The following is a 19,060-nucleotide window of genomic DNA, read 5'->3' as shown; positions in this document are numbered from 1 at the left end:
AAAATGTGGTTCAAAAAGGTTTTACCAAAGTATAAAAGTTTTCACAATTCTCCTTTACTTACTGACTCCATTTCTCCCCTTCCTAATTCAACCTGGACTAAGCATCTTGCAAAACTCAAGAGAGGAAAAAAAGAGTTAAAAATAAAAGGACGACTGGGTCAAAATGATGCAAAAATAGCTATTCCAGAGGCCTGTGTAGATCTCTTAAAATCTTAATGCTCTACAGCCTGTTTAAGTAAGGATCTGGATTATTCACTTTTAAACAGTAAATATCACCTTCGGTTCAGGAACTCCCTGAACTATAAGTTGCTGGAGGCTAAGATAATAAATTTTGCAAAGAGGAATCACAATCACAGCATGTTTGCCAGGTTCTTATACTCTTCTTGAGTCATCCCCTGTGACTATTATCAGAGATAAAGCTTTATTCTGAGCCCTTTTATGTTCTTATTCCCCCAAATATAACCACGTTCTTTGAAGATAAGACCAATTCTCACTACTAAGAATCTATACACTATTATCTAACATCACTGAGACAAACTCCCAGAAGATATAAGCAAATCATCATATGAAGTTAGTCACAGAAACGGACAATTTGTTACATCCAAATCTCACTGAAATGTGGGACTGCTGAAAGGACAATGGCTATTTATCGGCACAATGTGCTTGAAACACACTTGCAAAACCATTTTGCTGATGTTACCATTAACAAACTGCCCTCTAAAAACCCTTCTCTTTTCGGTTGTTGTCTGTATAGATTTTTATGTCATTTCCAAGCTTCCCTTGTGTATGATTTAGTCATGGTAAGAGAAAAGCATTCCAAGAAAATAATCCGGGGCATTTAGAATTCAATATATTTTGAAGGTAGCAATCTTGGGGGTATCCATGAGGACCTGGTTCCTCACTTACATGCCTGAGTGATATGAATCCAGGATCAAATGAGCAACCATTCCTCATCCTATGCACCTGAAACATCCTAAATTCATAAAGACAAGCAAAAATTCTATAGAAAAATTATATTAGAAAGCAATAGAGTCACTGAGTGGTTTGGGTTGGAAAGGGCCATCTAGTCCAACTCTTGCCATGGGTAGGGACACCTTTCATTAGCCCAGGTTGCTCCAAGCCCTGTCCAACCTGGCATTGGACACTTCCAGAAATGGGGCATACCATTCTTGCCCTATCACCTGCGCAAAATCATTGTAGTTTTGCATTTCTTGTGTACTTTTATACAAGCTCAGAGGCAATGAGTTTCATTATCTGCTGAACCAAAATCCAATAATAGGCAAAGACTGTCACAATAACTTCCTACCCACAAGACTTTCCAGGGAGGACAGTATTTACCAGATATACTGCAAATCAGAAAAAAATATTAGAAATGGATATAAAACCCTAAGAAGTTTATTTAGCAGCCATTTCTCTTCTAAGGCAAAACAGTGTGTACAGAGTTCTAGAAGAAGCTGTCCTTCTCTCTCCTGTCTCTGTAACAAAAAAAGAGAAAGACCAGAAAAGCAAAGCTATTTACCTAAAAATCTAAATCACCCTAACGCAGTTAGACTACTGTGGGCTTGGCCATCTGGCTTAGAGGCTCATTAGTAAAGAAATGACCCCGTCACATAAAACACAGTGGGGTCATTCCAAGCTAATGAGCCTTCAAGTTTTATTGTTTTGTACACACAAATGCTTGGATGTAAATCTACTTGGGAAGTCTGGCCTTACACACTCCAAATCAGGTACACCTGTAATTGATTCGCTCACTTCTTTATTTAGCTACAGTGAAAGGACAGAAAATAAAATTGGAAGGAAATGAAAAGTTTCTGTATTTCTGCTTCAAAATGTATTTCAGAATTTAAACCATTATATGAATTTATTTTTTTAAAAAATCTGATTTCATAATTTAAATTAAAATTCACCTTGACAAAAGGTTAATGGTTGAGCATTTGGAAGAATCATGTGACAGCTCTCCCGGCAGAACACACCAGGATGAACCAGACCCCATAATATACAGTGGAATTTTAAATCCTGCGAGTTAACCTTACTGCCTTTCCTGGGGACACTGAGATACTGAAATCAGGCATTTATATTCCCAACTGAATCCCTTACAAATACGTGCAAGGATGAACAACCTTCCCTGATATCCATGGGATTTGCCTCCACATCCTCATCCTATAAGCAGAAATCAAAAGTACTGCATGAGGCACAAGGATTTGTGCTCACCTACCCAGTCAGAAGAAAAAGACGTAATTTTCTGTCAAACTAATGGATTTACAACAGACATCAACAACAAAAAATTCCTCCTCCCACTTCCTTTCTCTTTTTTTTTCTCTTTTCCATTTTTTTTTAAATTTATTTAGGAAATTAAAAATATATATATATGTTTACTCTTATGTACTATTATGGCATGTTAGCCATTACCCTGACCCCTGTTCTAACATATGCAATAAATTATTTAAGTTTGCCTTGCAACGCCTTTAGTCATTAGACCTATTGTTCAGCTTCAAATGATAAAAAATGTGTTTAAAAATAAAATAATGGAATAACAAATGAGTTCAAGTGCTTGAAGTTTGTAACTTTCTAAAAATTCTAATAATCTGATTGCATCCATGTGGACAACAAAAAGAAGTTACAGGAAAAAAGGTCACTCATCCAACAATCCTAAAAATTCCACTGAGCAAAATAATCATAAGCTACTTCATGGAGAAAAGAAATACACAAGCAAATGGTTTGGCCATTTGACATCACAGCAGCTTCTGTTCTGCTCTATCAGAAACAAAACCCCCACCATTCAATAATGTCAGGAAATTCCCTGGGTAAATGGTCCCACAGCTTGGGAAAACTCAGCTTTGGGCTTTTTGTCTCCTTTGCCTCCAAAATGCTATAATAAAATCCAACTAATGTGTTTTTCTCCAGTTGCCTGGGTCTAAGGGGCTCCAGGTAAGGGGTTGATGTCATTCTGTGATTACATCTCTTCCCAGCAAGAGCTCTCACTGGGTTTAGTGCAACAGCTTAAGAGCACCAAAGGTTTCATGACATTAATAGTCTCTGGTTAATTCTACCTTATCTACTTGCTCAGCTTACCCTTAAAACCCAATTAAAATGTAATTCATCTGATCCCAGGATTCAAGGGCATCCCTGGCAATGCATTTGACAGCCTCATAGTAACTCCATTATTACACATCCTGTCCCAAGGTACTTTAGAGTATTTCACAAAGAGCTCAGCCACTGAGCTACGGAATTGTATTTTAGGAGTCTCAGTAAACTGAAATGTATAAATTTCATTGCATCTTTAATGCATAATTCCAGTTATGATGCATCTGTCTATGCTGCCACTCTCTTTGTGTTGTTCTTTCTTTTTAAATAAATGCAAGAATTGGACAAGGCAACAGTCAATCTGTCAAAGATATAAAAATCCTATATAATACAGGTATTGTGAAAATGTGAGGTCGTTATGTTACCCTAAACTTAAATACAATTTAACTTAACACAATTAAATTTAATTTCATTTAACTTAATTTAACAATTAAACACATCGGGAGGGTGGTTGTAAACTGCCTTCTCTTAGAGGATATATTTCCAAATTTGTCCAAATCAGCACAAATATATAAAGCAGATAAGCTTAAAGCTTCAGTACAGAATCACAGAATAGCTTGGGCTGGACAGGATATTAATGATCATCAAGTTCTGACCCCTTCATATGGGTAGGGAGACAAATTAATTGACAAATTATAGACAAATTAATTTCACAAAACGCTTCATTTCATTCTGTTGTACTCAAATGCAAGCTAAAATATTGTACCCAGTCACAGTATCTGTTAAAGGGAAAGGTTTTGAAAAAGTTTCCCAATACTATGAAAATTGAATCAATACTTCAAATTCAAAAAATAACCCAATTCAAAAGGAAAATTGCTTATTCCTGCAGCTCAACCATCTTAAAAAAAATAAAAAAAAAAATCCTCCTCCTCTTACTAAGCAAGTTTTCAGGGAACTGATTACCGCAGAGACCTCTTCTGTCTTCCATTCCTCAAGTGAAAATATAAAAACAAACTCCCTGTGCTCCTAACATCTGGCTAATACATAACTCTGGAAAAAGCAACAAGTTACTGTGTCACAAGACGTGATGCCCTTGCATTTCTGTTGAATTCTCAAGTCGTAAGATAATTTCCCAGGTCAAACATCAGGCCCCACCAAACACTGATGTCTCTGATTTCACATTGTCATACAGTTCACTGCTGTAGCAACTTGGAAATGATTCTGTATTAGAATGCACACGTTCCCGAGCTCTGCATCATGTACCTACAGCTGAAATAATTTACAAAAATATGCAAGTAGAATTTATCACCTCATTTCTGACAGTTCAGCCACTCAATATTAATTTGATTAAAATACATCCTTTTTTTCCCAAACAACCTTTGAATCTATTTGTTTCTAAGAACCCATAGTTACTAACAAGGTAACATCTTCTCTTTGTGTACTACTGCATTTTCTTGGATTCCAGCTGCACCATATCAGCATGCAGATCTTTATGGATGCACAAAACATTTCTGATGTGCAAGCATGCCCTCTTCTGGATATCCAGCACAATCATTTCAGCTGAAAATTCCCTACATTACAGTGAATTCCTCCAACACCGACTTGCAGAGCCTTGCTCTCATTTGTAAAAAACATTTCTGGTGTAAACAAACAAAAATAATCCAAACCAATGCAGGATTCATAAACTGCACCTTTACACACAACTGTCATATTTTCTGTAGTTTAGATTGCTAATGGCACTGTAAATACTGCAGTGACATTATTAAAAGGAAAAGAATTTTGACCTTCCCTGAAGTGCATCCTTCACTATCCAAATGCTGATCTAATGATGTGTCACCTTTGCCTCAATTTTCAGTGCAACAGGCAAACCAAAGCCATTCAGTATTTGCCCAGTTATAGTAAAAATTCAGTCCAACTGCTGAGGGATTCAGGTAGTCTTTAAAGAAAATGAATCAAAAAGAGAGAAATGCCATGTCTTTGAAAATACAGACATTTGCACCGCCTTCAACAGTCAAACACCACGATTATACAATTACTGAAGGATTTTTAATGTGCAACAGAAGATGTTCAATAGCCTCCAAGGAGACACAGATTTTTGATGTGGTTTTCCGAAACCTCACTAATTGCAGTAGGCCCATTCTACTTTTATTTTGATTCATTCCAATAGTTCTATAAATTCATTGGGAATATTTTCCTTGGCATCCAAAAGAATACAACACCCAACAATGTTAATGTGGATTGTGTAAATACTGAAAGATTTGGACACCAAAAGCAGATACACACAGAACTAATAATCATGTTGTTATTGGTATAGGATAAAATGCATTATAAACTTCTCTCATATTGATATTGACTTGTAGACATGGAAAAACAACAAATTAATGGCCCATAAATGCGAACTTCAGTAGAAAGAAAAATTAGAGAGGTTGTGAATCACACTGATAGACAGGATTGATAGAGGACTTTCTTTCAGGTGGACAAACAGCTTTAACATCATTTTCAGACAGCGTATGTCTGAAATAGAGAAAATGCTTTCCAGGATATCAAAAGCACCAGTGCAGAAGTCATTACTTCTCTAAGAACACACTTTAGAGAAAAAAAAAAAGCAACTAAATAATTAATGCAAAATAAAATTAGTTAGATGTAAAAACCGTTGCAAGAAAATGCAATTTTGGGGGGGTGGTATGATTTGACTTTGTTTGGGGTTTTTTTTGAAAAAACATCACATTTTTATTTTCTCTGAATACACTAAGTTTAAAATGATCAAGTACTCTGACAAAGTACCAACAAGTACAGTCAGACCTTTTGTAGGCATACATACATATTTAACACAACGAGGAATAACAAATACACTTGTCAAGAAAAGCAAGTTTCCTGAGTATTGATGAACTTGGAGTCCACTTAGTAAATCCTTTATTCCCATCTATGTCACGTAAGAAATTAATATAATATTTTATAGGAAGGCAGTTTGGGTTATTTGTCAAAAACAATATAAAAGTCAGCCAAATTAAATCCCACACCATCTTGTGTCACCAAGTTGCGCCACTTCATTCTGTCATGTGTTGGTTTTGTCCCAGTTTTCAGTTTAATGGGCAAACCAAACCCAAACACTGTAATTATATAATTAATGCAGAATTTTTTAATGTGGAAATGGCAAGGCATTCGAACTTTAATGAATTACGACTGACATGACCTCAATTTTAATGTTGGAGTAAGAGAGGCCCAGGCAGACTAAGCCCTACAGGAACGGAGAAAATCAGGTTTGGATTTACTGTCAGTCTAGAAAATTTCCATGCTAATTTGGAGGCAAGTATCTTGTTAGAAACATCACTCAACCTAATATGCCAATTCAGCCTTAGACTCCATGAACCTTTGATTTATTTACACTTTAACATGATATACAACACTTTTATAATGACATAGCACGGTCTGCCCTTAAAGACAAAGCGCAAAAAATGTTGTCTGGTTGATACCACCAAGGAAAGTCCAGCACTGTGGTTCAGAAACAGCATTTCCTCCCAGAAACACCGGAATCACAGTCATAGAATCAGTAAGACACTCAGTGATGAACGAGATAAGGAAAGAGACAAACCTTAGGAGGCAGGAGCTGTCTCCTTGTCCTTATCAGTGACCTCAGCTGTGATAACTCCCCTGCCTGGGAGGTACCGGGACATTCACACGTGGCCTGCAGGTGGTCACTCTGCTGATGGGCCATGATGGGCTGTAATGGGCCCAGCTGCACTGATGTGATGGGCAGCTGTATCGACTTAGAAGGTGTCAAATTCTCCCCAATTGTCTCCTGATCCACAACATTACATCATCCATCTGAAATTCCCCACCCCAGGGGAGGTATCTGGGTGTTCCTACCTGAACCTGAGTGAATATAAACCAAACAGAGGGGCTGTTTTGGGGCTTTCCTTCACCATTTGATGCAGCCGGTTTGTGTCTATCATTTTGACCAACAGACGTTGAAATTGCAATGACCAAGTCTCATTGTGAAGCCATTGGGTGGTGAGATATTTTTACTCTTATCCTTTCCTTCTCTTTCTTATGCATTTTGTTAAGTAATTTTCATGCTTTTATATTGTTATATTACTAAAGATAGCAACCAAAATGCCCTCATATCTGTTTTCCTCTGCAACCAAATTATTCTGCAATAAACCCTACATGTATATATTTACAAAAAACACTCATTCAGGGTTGTTTTACTCTAATCCACCCCAACGGATTTATTAACAAGAACCTGGGTTACCCTCACCTTTCAGAGCAGATTGTAACAGGTAGTTGTAAAGAGCAAATTACTTCAGTAAGTTTAAAAATCTACTTATCCCAACAGGAGTGTGTAAACCTGCAATCACCAGAACCTGAAATGAGGACAATTTTTTAGGATAATTGTCATTTCCAAGTCATGAAATCTCCTCTGGGCTTTTTTGTTTCTGATTGCAAACACTAGTGTGGTTCTCTGGATCTGATAAGAAAAACACAGCAAACTGAATATGGAATTACAAAACCAGGAAATTCAGGAATGAACAAATACATCAAAAATAACCTGTGCAATTGTAAGTGATGCAGCATTTCTGTAAATCTACTGAAAAATAGTGGATATGTCTTAGGAGGAGGGCCTGACATCATCAAAATAGAAGAGACAGAAGGTTCCTGAAAAGTCTTAAGTCAGACAGTGGGTTGCATGCTTGGACAGTGATTTTATGTACAGTTATGAACAGTCAGGGCACTCAGGAGGGATGCACAAATGCAAAAAACCCTGAACTGGCCAAGAAACAATGCATAAACCATTTGGGAGCATATCCTATTCCTCCAATAGTAACTACTGTGCTTCTACTTGTTTCTTTCAAGTATACAAAGACAAATACCTCTAAAAGAGCCAGGTAAATAGCAAAATAGCTCATCTCCAGCTTGAAATACAGTGGAAAGCTTTTAAACAAGCTGCTGTCCTCTAAAAATTATTCGGGCAGCCAGGAATTTGACAATGGTACTGATGGAAAAACTGCCCTGCTGAGCCAGTCACGCCTGCATCAGTCGATGCTGCTGCTTCAGCAGTCAATCTCTTGTCACTCACCCCTGATTCCTCATCTTAGGACAGCTCTGGACATTTCTGTCTCATAACTGTAATTTACTGTTCACTGTCACCCGGATTAACCTTACACAAGTCAGCATCAGAGCTGAAATGTACACACCAATTATTGCTTATTTTAAATATGAGTTCAGATGAAGTTGTTAAATGTGACAGCTGGCAGTATCTTGGGAGTTTATAGATTTTTTTTCAGTTGCTGTTGCATTTTTCGTTCTCCAATCAAGCACAATAACCAGCTGTCTGCTAAGGACATTTCATCTTCATGTACTGCAGCACTCTGTTTTTCCTTTGAGCAATTCCAATTTTTTACTGATATATTTGTGAAGAGAAGCTGCCAGCAGGCTTGTGCTTTCTCATTTGTTCTTCTGGTATTTTGTCATTTCAAGAAATTCTTACAGAGAATTTTTCTTATAAATATCTTATAGAGAATTCTTCTCTATAAGAAACAGGAATTAGAGCCTATAGCAACTCAAGAGTGAGCAGGGATCAGGGGTGGGTAGTAACTTTAGAGAATAAGATTTCAAAGAGCAAACATTAAGTAGCATTACCCCCATGGTAAAGTAGGGTCTTCCTAGAGCACATTGCACAGGATTGCATCCAGATTGTTCTGGAATATTTCTGGCAAGGGAGACTCCATAACCTCTCTGGGAAATCTATTCCAGTGCTCAGATGTGATCCTCAAATCTAAACATTAAATCATCAGTAGTAATATAAGGACTCCATAAAGGACTGATCATTCCACTCAGACACACAAATATTAGCTGTCCCAAAAAACAATTATAATTAAAAAAAAAAGCTCCTCTGGAGTGCTGGCAGGGACTGGGAGCAGGAACACTGGATGAGAGGGAAAGGAAGGCAGGAGAATGCAAGTTGGCTTAATAATGAGCCCAAAGACTTTAGAACAGAAAATCATATTTGAACCAGCTGGGAAATGCCTTTTCAAATGCAGATTTGAATTAATGCCAAGCCAGTACTGGAGTGATTACAGAGGTCTTTAACACTCATGGCTTACTCACTTGTCAACTGCTTTCCAAATTTATCATTGATACACCCCAGCAACACAACATTAAGTCTCTGGCACTGAATCTGATGATGTCAGAGGGAATTCAAAGCATTCTTTTTTTTAAGCATATTTTTTCTGAAGACAATTTCCTCCCTTTCTTATGTTAATCAGACATCAACACAGCAGCACCCGAGTCTTGCTAGAAAGGGTGCCCAGCACTGGGTTGAGTTTGGCAGCACGCTTCTGATCCAGGAGTTAAGAGCTGGAACTCCCAGGTTCCTGGTATTTTTGCTCCCTGACAGCCTGCAACACAAATCATGAAGGATCCAGGAGAGAAAACCAGCAGGAAACTAGACCCCAATCAGAGCTAACCATCCATTAAATCAGGTTTTCATTTAGATGAACAGAAAACAATTGCATTAAGAGCTTCTGTGGAGCTGTATTTAGGTCTTCTCTGTAGGACAGAGGTCTAGGAATATAATTTTATTTTGAAATAGATGATGGGATTTATCACATATACATAAGAAGCTGAGAAATACCCTATCAATTTTCTCTGAAAAACAGAGAAACTGGGGAAAAAAAAGTCATATGACACAGCAGACTGAGAACTTTCTTGCCTTTGCTTCCCAAAAGTAACAGATTTTAAAGTTCAGATGAGTTCACGAGAGAAATAATAGATACCATGCTGGGAAAAGATTTTGTCAAAGTTATGGTAAGACAAATGAAGCAAATGTATATTTCTGGATATACAAAGAATAATGAAACAGTTTACATCTCATCTCCATAGAAGTTCTTGCAGAGAATGCCCAGGGATCTCTCTTGCAGAGGGCCCATGTACTGTGAGACTCCAGTCAATGCAATAACTATGCAAATATGTATTTATTCATAGAACTAGTAAAGAGCCTAGGGACTAATTAAAAATGTTATTTGACAGGTAGGAAATGGAGCAAATCAACATTTATCTGAGAAGAAGAAAGGAGAAATGAAAACACATCTCTTCTTTTTGTTACCTGTAATAGCAAATAATACAACTGCAGAAGCAGCAACATTTTTACTAACCTAAGTTGAAATCTGCCCTATCCTTCTTTCAACCTTTTTTTTTTTCAGATTTTTCTTTGGATGCCAACATTTTGAAAGTATCTGCTTTTTCTTAAACTCATAGCCTTTTGCTTCAGCTCTTGAAGTTTTGTAAGAAACACCCTTCTGAACCCAAATAATAGAAGTAGATGAATGAAAAGGAACTATTTTAAGTTGGAGAAGGACTGAACTATTACTGACTGAACAGCACATTGCCAATACCCTGCCCTTCATTGTCTCTATCCTTTAAGCATAACCACTAAATATTTACTTCGCTGTATGCTCATTTGATCAACACTCATCATCCAAAAATTCATAATTTTTCAGGTACCATCAAACAGAATAAACCCCAAGACATGCATGTCTGATTAATTTCACAATCTCTAAAGCAAGAGCAGGACTGCAGTGGTTTAAAGCCACACAGACAGAAGATGTTAAAGGTGTCTATCTTTGCAAATCAGCTTTGATCAGACTTAGAACTGTGTCATATTTGGTGTGTGCCATTTCAGTTTTACTCTTTTGAAACTCATGAAAGCTTTAAAAAACTTTCCAAGTGAGATCTTTTGTTATACTGAACATGCTCAGAATTATTGAGAACCCAAGAAAATCAATCCCCAGGTTTCAAGGAAGTAGGTTTAGTAGCAAAGCAAATTGTACCAGGGCAGACCAGTGGATGAAACTCAATCCTTAGATAACAGGAGCTGCCTACAAACTCGAGATCTGATCTTCTGTCCTGGCTGTGGAGATTTAGTTAATATATCAGAGCAGACTAGAGGTATTTATCTTACCCCTGCCCATATTAGATTATAACAGTTGTCATCTCAATGGCTCTTCAGCTTTCCTTGGTCATATTGATCTGAACTCCAGTATTGATCTGGTCTCTGACAATTATAACTGGAGCTAAAGCAACTGAGGCTCAAATGATTCAATGAAGGAAGGAGTCTGGCAATTTGTCCTTTCCTAGAGCTTACATGACATGGAAGTGGGGCTGGCAGCTACAAGATGACCCATGGAGGATTCAAATGCCTCAGAGGGGCAGACTGAGGAGTCTCTGCTCAAACAAGCCCTGGAATTTTTTAACCTGGTAGTTTAAAATGGCATCTACCCTTAAAGAACTGAATTGAGAGAGTCCCTAGTTTACCTGTCCCTATGTACAAAAACCTAAATTTAGGCATATTAATATGTAATCTTAATCCCATCCCTTGTAACTGCTAACATCAGTTTGGAAATCATTGTTCTCAAATTCTACCACACCAGATGTGGTAAAATCAGAAGTACAGCATTTTATGTAATTAAGTATATATTCAGGTTTTATAATGTTTACTCAGTAGGTGTAAAAATATCTTACTTAAATTGGCTTCATTTCAATATAAAGCAGAAAAATAAAAAAATTACAGGGGTTGTGCAGCTCAGACTAAGAAGAGAAGAAAAAGACTATTTCAAAAATCATACTGTGGAAACCATAAAAGCAGCTGCTCACACCATTATGTGTTTAAGTAAAAATGATGACACGACATTAGCAACCTTCAGTGTGGTCATAAATGCCTGCAGGAATTTAAAACTCTCCTCCTTCTGTAAATGCAGCCAGAAATAAAATAAGAATGTTCCTGGTCCAAGGGCAAATTGCATCGTTACCAGAACTCTATGTACTGAAAAAGAGGCACCACAATAAAATAAGAAGCCACCATTCATCAGTTCTCAAAGTTTCTTCGAAAGACCTTTAAGAATTGCACCAGTAATGCTTCTACAAAGCAAAATCTTGTAGGAAGAAACCCAGCAAGTTCTTTTCCACCACAGCCTCATTATCTGGTATTTAATGTTCTCTTTATAATTTCTAACCCATAACACAGCAGCACAAACTTCACCTTCATTCAAGCTTTCACAAGAACTTGTCAACCATCACTTCAGAAAAACTAAGAAGCAAACAATGCTTTTCAATTCTGCACCATCAAACAGCTATTCCTTGAAGTAACTCTTATTATATGAAACAGTATCTTTGAAAAGCAACATTTAGGTCTGAAGTGTAAAATGCAATGACTAAAGGACTGAAGTTTGCACTACTGATACTGAATTGAATCACTCTAACAAATGTAACAGTACCAATGAAAACAACAACGTTGAAGGTCTATCCTCAGTCTCCTCAGTGCTATTTTGATGATTCCAGCAAAATGGGATCAAAATGTGTCATCTGATACTCTAGGAGCAACCAAAGACAAGAAACAGCAAAGTACAGGATGCTCAGTTTGATACCTCTTGGCAAACATTTTCATTTTAAAACAGGTTGTTGATGTCGCTTTGGACTTTTTCCCACATCCCCCAAAAGACACAGCAATAGAATATCTGAGTTTTAATACACACTGTTGGGTGGAGAGAATTTTCTGGGACAAGCTGTGCAGAACAAGGTTATGCACTGCCTGTTCACACCACATTGAACAATTCACCACCTTTGGAAACCCTACCCAGAGAGCTGTTGTTGTAATTGTGTGAACAGCACTAGTATTGACCGCAATACTTTCATGGCAGCTGAGTGTTTCATAGCTCCACCAGCAAGCGAAACCTTCAGTGGTTTAACATACACACCGAAGAGTCAATCTCTTATGAATATCTATAGCTAACATCCTAAAAATCAAACACGATTACCATCCCACAGGGACAAGCATGTTGAAAATTAACCATATTCACCTTCAGTAATTCTTGGGCCATTTCAACATTTACATTACTCACCATTGTTTTCATGAAAAAAAAAAATTCTACCTCCAAAGGAATACTTGCTGCTATTTATTACACAAGAAGAAACGTTTCTGCAAAATTCACGGGGAGCACGGAGTTCCTTGGCTGGTACACCACCAGCCCTGTGAGCTTCTGATTGTACCAAACTCCTGTCAAACATTTGCAACGCATTAAAAAGTTCAACAACTCAAACAGCACCACCTCTACACTCGGTACAAAGCCACATTACCACTTTTGCGAGATACAAAAGCGGGAGGCCAAGGCGCCCCGCGAGCGAGCAGTGGGTGTGACTTACGTTGTTCATGTACTCGGAGAGCAGGTCCTGCAGGGCCTGGCGCACGGCGTTGCACTCGGCCACGATGCGCTCGCGCCGGTCGTCGCGCGTGCACGAGGAGTCGGCCATGAGCGCCGCTCCGCTGATGATGCTCTCCAGCCGCTCCTCCAGGGACGGCCGGAACCGCGCCTCGCTGAACGTCATCGGGTCTAGGATGATCTTGTTCTGGAAGGAAAAGGAAAACGGGAACGCGATGAGTGTTTGTGGGTCTTTGGCATTTTCAGTGCCTTCGGAGAGGTTTTTTTTTAGTCTTCCCTAGAAATAATTTATCGTAGAATACCAGGTTGGAAGGGACCTCAAGGATTATCTAAACTTTCTTGGAACAATTATCTACCAAATTCCGGAAAATGTAAGTATTAGAGAAATATCTGGTAACTCTAAAATCACAGTAGATAAATAATATGAAAAACAATTACACATACATATAAAAAGTTCACAGCCTTGTTACCCAGAGAAGCTGTGGCTGCCTCATCCCTGGAAGTGTCCAAGGCCAGCTTGGACGGGGCTTGGAGCAACCTGGTCCAGTGCAAGGTATCCCTGCCCACGCCAGGGGCTTGGAACAAGATGATCTTTAAGGTCCTCCAACCCAAACCAATCCATGATGCTAAACCAGTATTATTCTTCCACAAATATTCTGGAAATTTCTTGGTTCTTCAGGACATTCATATGCAAGGTGTAAGTTTTTTATTCCTGAAGACAGAGTGGGATATTCCCTGTTAATAATTTCATTTTGATTATTTTTATAAGCAGCCTACCCTGCTGAAATGTAACTATATTACCCCAATATTTCATGAATTTAAAAAACTGAGGAAGTTAAGACTGCAAGAAAATCATTACTAGATAATGACACTTGCACAAAAATATGAAATCTCTCATTTCCATTCTGTAGAGCATCTTTTAACAGCTTTTTTTGGTTTTTGGTCAGGAAGAAAGTGCTGGATTAGTTAACTAAAAAGGGAGCACTACATGAAGACAGTCTGAAAACATCTTTAATTTGTCAAATAGTCCACTGGTTAGCAAAATATCTTTATTTCACTAGAAAAAGAATTGATTTTCAAAGACTCTTTTATAATAAAGACAGACTAATTCCTAAATTATGATCACTGCTAAAGACTTGTGTACTCTATGTATCAAACTTATTACCAAATATCAAATTGGTCTAAACCACACTGATTCTACTCTTCTCACCATAAAACCTTACGTAAAGTTATGAGTTTTGAGCCACTGCTGGATTATATTTTGATCTGCTTTTCTCCTTTTGCAGTTCAAGGTAAGAAATACAAAGGCAATAGTTACCTGCTCCCACTCTCGGGCACATTTACAACACCGTGTAATTCAGGAACCTTTTGTTCAAATCTTACAAAGAAGTTCCCTACTTTCCTATGGACTAAAAATGCTCTGGAAGCTGTGCACTTGTTATTCGAGCTTTAAAAGAAAATAAATCATGAAATAGGAATGAAAAATGTAAAAGCATTCTGATTTCTAATAATCACACCTATTTTAAAGCACGTAAGATTTGTCAATGAACCCTTTTAATTTTCACAATGTTCTGATAATTTTATGATTAATCTATTTCTTTTAATATCCAAGAGCAATCAGTGATTGTGTGATAATCAAGTGATTATCACAAAACAAGTGATACCAGTAATTTGAAAAAAAACCCAACAAAACCAACACAGTGTATTAAAATGTACATTAGAATTTAGGAACAGGACACATAACCAACATGTGCCTTTAGCACTGAAAACTGTACCTGTTTATTATTAATCAGAAAATGTTCAAATGGATTTATTTGAGGCTAAAAACTGATTCCATGTATTTTCTTTATTTCAGTAGGGCAAGGCTCTTAGAAAAGATCTTATTTCTCATTAAAACTTCTAGTTCACAAACAGACCCCATAAGTCTCATCACTAATGGAGAAAGGATCAAACCCTGAGAAATCTGTAACTCCACTGAATCCTCAGCAGTTAAATAGCAATAAATACAAGGAATTTATGAAAATCCCTTATTTAATAAAAGGACAAATAAAAGAACTTTAACCAGATTATGTATTGTTCCAGGTCCAGGAACTGCTGACTTGGCAGAAAAAACTGCTGCATTAGCCAGAATGTGAAATAATGTCTCACATGTATCTTCTGGGGTCTGTGTTTCATAGCAGTAAGCAGAGCAGTTTAACAAGCACCTAAATTAGAAATGACTTCTCTAAGAGTTAGGCATGTGCGTATTTATGTAATGGGGGTTTTGAGCCAAAGGGTAATGCTTGGGATTTTCAGAAATCAACTGTATAAACTCTTTTTCACAACCTCGTATTTCACTTGACAGTAGTAAGACTGCAATTGCACCAAATGAATTATACAAGAAACTTACGGAATTAGCAAGAAGAAAAAAAATTGAAAAAAATAGCTGCCATGTTTCAGATTCCTAACCAATCCTTCCAGAAATGCCTCCCTTTTCCTCCTCTTCCTCGCAGCCATAGCTGTAAGGTTCTTTACCCACACAGCAAATTTCAAACAGATCTTACACCTCTCAGCGAGTCATGAATCACATTTTTCTTCCTGGATGGTCTGGAAGACCCTGCACAAAAGTCTTCTGTGAGACCCAAGGACCTACCTGGAATATGGAAATACGCATGTGCATTTACTTATGTATTTGCACACGTAAATACAGGGTCCTGCACCCAGGGAGGAATATCCCCAGACACCTACTCAGACTGGGGGTGACCTGATGGAGAGCAGCTCTGGGGAGAAGGACCTGGATGTGCTGGTGGACAACTGTCCATGTCCAGCAGTGTGTCCTTGTGCCAAGAAGGCCAGTGGATTACTAGAGCATTGCCAGCAGGTCAGGGAGGTGATCCTACCCTTCTACTTAGCCCTAGTGAGGCACATCTGGGGTCCTGTGTCCAGCTCTGAGTTCCTCAGGACAGGAGGGAGACAGCTCCTGGAGCAGGGCCAGCGGAGGCTGCAGAGATGAGGAAGGGCCTGGAGCATCTCCGTGCCCAGGAAAAGCTGAGGGAGCCGGGGCTGCTCAGCCTCGAGAGGAGCCCCAGCTGAGAGGGGCCCTCAGCCCTGGCTGTCCCTGGCTGCAGGGAGGGCTCAGGGCAGCGCCCAGGCTCTGCTCCGGGGCCCGGCAGCGGCACCAGAGCACCGGGCAGGGACTGATCCCAGGAAGTTCCACCTGGACATGAGGAAGAACTGTGAACAGTGGAACAGATCACTCAGTGGTGTGGAGTGACCCTCACTGGGGATATTCCAGAGCCATCTGGACACAACCCTGTGCCCTGTGCTCTGGGATGGCCCTGCTGGAGCAGGGAGGTTGGACCAGATGATCCCCTGTGGTCCCTTCCAGCCTGACCCATCCTGGGATTCTGTGCATACTGCCATCCTTTTCAAGTCCTGAAGGTGAGCAATCTACAGATCAAGTATCTCTGGTATTTCTGGTCACTGAAACCCAACTGATTGTCTTCGCAGGCAGATGTGTCATATTCCATTAATAAATTCAGGAATTTCTTTACAGACTACATACAAATACCAGTTAGATTTTCAATACTAAATTGTGTAGCACAGAGGGTGTATAATCAACCCAAGCCAGCCTTCCTCACTTTAAACTGTAAAAATGGAATATACTTCTGGGTTATTTCTAAATAGGAGAAATCCTTATGATAATCAAAACTTAGCTCATGAAAAAGAGAAGTCACTCAGTTGCACTCAATATTTTTTCACCCACATCCCATAAAACTTTTTACTTATAATTAATTTCTAGGGCTAAATATTACTAAATATTTGTTTGGGACATCTGTTAATTATAATTCAGGATCCCAGAATAAGTTAGGGTGGAACAAACTCCTGAAGGTTATATTTTAAACCGCTCCTTAAAACACAATCAACTTTAACATCAAGCCAGATTGCTCAAGGCTTCATCCAGTCAAGATGAAGATGAGAATGAGAATTCCGTCCTTGGAGATTTTCCAAACCTCTCTGCCTACTGTTTGAGCGCCTGATCACCTTCATGGGTGATCATGGGTGACTTTTTCCTTCCCACCATCCAGTCAGAATTTTCTCAGAATCACCTTGTGTCAGTTCAGTTGCCTCTCCTCCCAATACCATGAACCTCAGTTTTGCTAAAAATATAATAATAATGATGTAGTTACTTTCTGATGGGTGGTTATAAATAAATGATAGTCTAGATGTTTATTTTAAACTCTTTCTCAAATATCTCACAAGGAAAACAGATTTTGGAGTTTTGGGAATGAGAACCAGCTCCATGACAGCTCCCAATGTTGAGTTACCAAAGAGACACAATTATTGCTTACAAAAGGTGTTACTCCTCTTCAAAGAAAACTTGGTACCAAAATTCAACTTCAGACTATGTTATTGACACCTATAAAACTCTTGCACTTATATTAACAAGGAAATAATGTCTTCTTGGAAAGAAGAAAGAAATAGCTGACAGAAAATCTGGCTAAATAAATTTCTTTAGAAGTTGCAATTTACCATCACTTCTTAAAAGCCAGTTAATGAACGATGCATGTAAATGAACTGGAATACTTTACATTTCTAATTAGTTAACTAACATTAGAGCCATAAATCAAGGACTGATACTATAATTCAGTCTTTATAATTAAGTGTTTCAAACCTCTTTATGAATGTAGATGGATTGCTGTAAGCATACATCATTTTTGGCTACAGTTGCTGAAACAAAATCCAAGAAAATTAATATAATTGAAGATTTTTTTGAAAACTGTTAAAACTTGTGATAAAATCTCCAAATAAAGCTGGACTTCAGCAAGGCCTTTGATTGGACTTCAGCAAGGCCTTTGACACTGTCTCCCACAGCATACTCCTGGAAAAGCTGGCAGCACATGGCTTAGACAGGAGCATTCTTTGCTGGGTTAGGAACGGGCTGGATGGCCGGGCCCAGAGAGTGGTGGTGAACGGAGCTGCATCCAGCTGGTGACCAGTCACCAGTGGTGTCCCTCAGGGGTCCATCCTGGGGCCCGTTCTGTTCAATATTTTTATTGATGACATGGATGAGGGAATAGAGTCCTTCATTAGTAAATTTGCAGATAACACTAAGCTGGGAGCATGTGTCGATCTGATGGAAGGTAGGAGGGCTCTGCAGAGAGACTTGGATCGGTTGGATAGATGGGCAGAGTCCAACAAGATGAAGTTAAGTAAGTCCAAGTGCCGGGTACTGCATTTTGGCCACAATAATCCCCTGCAATGTTATAAGCTGGGGACAGTGTGGCTGGACAGTGTCCAGGCAGAAAGGGACCTGGGGGTACTGGTCGATAGCCAGCTGAACATGAGCCAGCAGTGTGCCTTGGTGGCCAAGAAGGCCAATGGCATCCTGGCCTGTATCAGGAATAGTGTGGCCAGCAGGACCAGGGAGGTCATTCTTCCCCTGTACTCGGCACTGGTGAGGCCGCACGTCGAGTGCCGTGTCCAGTTCTGGGCCCCTCAGTTTAGGAAGGACGTTGAGGTGCTTGAGCACGTTCAGAGAAGGGCAACGAGGCTGGTGAAGGGCTTGGAACACAAGCCCTATGAGGAATGATTGAGGGAGCTGGGGTTGTTTAGCCTGGAGAAAAGGAGACTCAGAGGTGACCTTATCGCTCTCTACAACTCCCTGAAGGGTAGTTGTACTCAGGTGGGGGTTGACCTCTGTCACCCAGCAGCAACTGACAGAACGAGAGGGCACAGTCTCAAGGGAAATACAGGTTGGATATTAGGAAAAGGTTTTTTACAGAAAGGGTGATAAAGTGCTGGAATGGATTGCCTGGGGAGGTGGTGGAATCACCATCCCT

General features: G+C 39.1%; 1 protein-coding gene across 3 annotated transcripts in view; it reads right to left on the bottom strand.

Annotated features, from left to right (window-relative positions):
• The window catches only part of CTNNA2 (catenin alpha 2), a 462,414-nt gene that overhangs the window by 316,103 nt on the left and 127,251 nt on the right, over positions 1-19,060 (bottom strand). For all 3 annotated transcript variants that reach the window (XM_048304875.1, XM_048304874.1, XM_048304876.1), the window contains exon 7: positions 13,222-13,425. In XM_048304875.1, coding sequence (XP_048160832.1) covers positions 13,222-13,425 — 204 coding nt within the window. The remainder of the gene's footprint in view (positions 1-13,221; positions 13,426-19,060) is intronic.

The sequence above is a fragment of the Corvus hawaiiensis genome, chromosome 5, assembly GCF_020740725.1.
Source record: "Corvus hawaiiensis isolate bCorHaw1 chromosome 5, bCorHaw1.pri.cur, whole genome shotgun sequence".
NCBI classification, from domain to species: Eukaryota; Metazoa; Chordata; class Aves; order Passeriformes; family Corvidae; genus Corvus; species Corvus hawaiiensis.
This window is presented reverse-complemented; position numbering and strand designations above follow the sequence as displayed.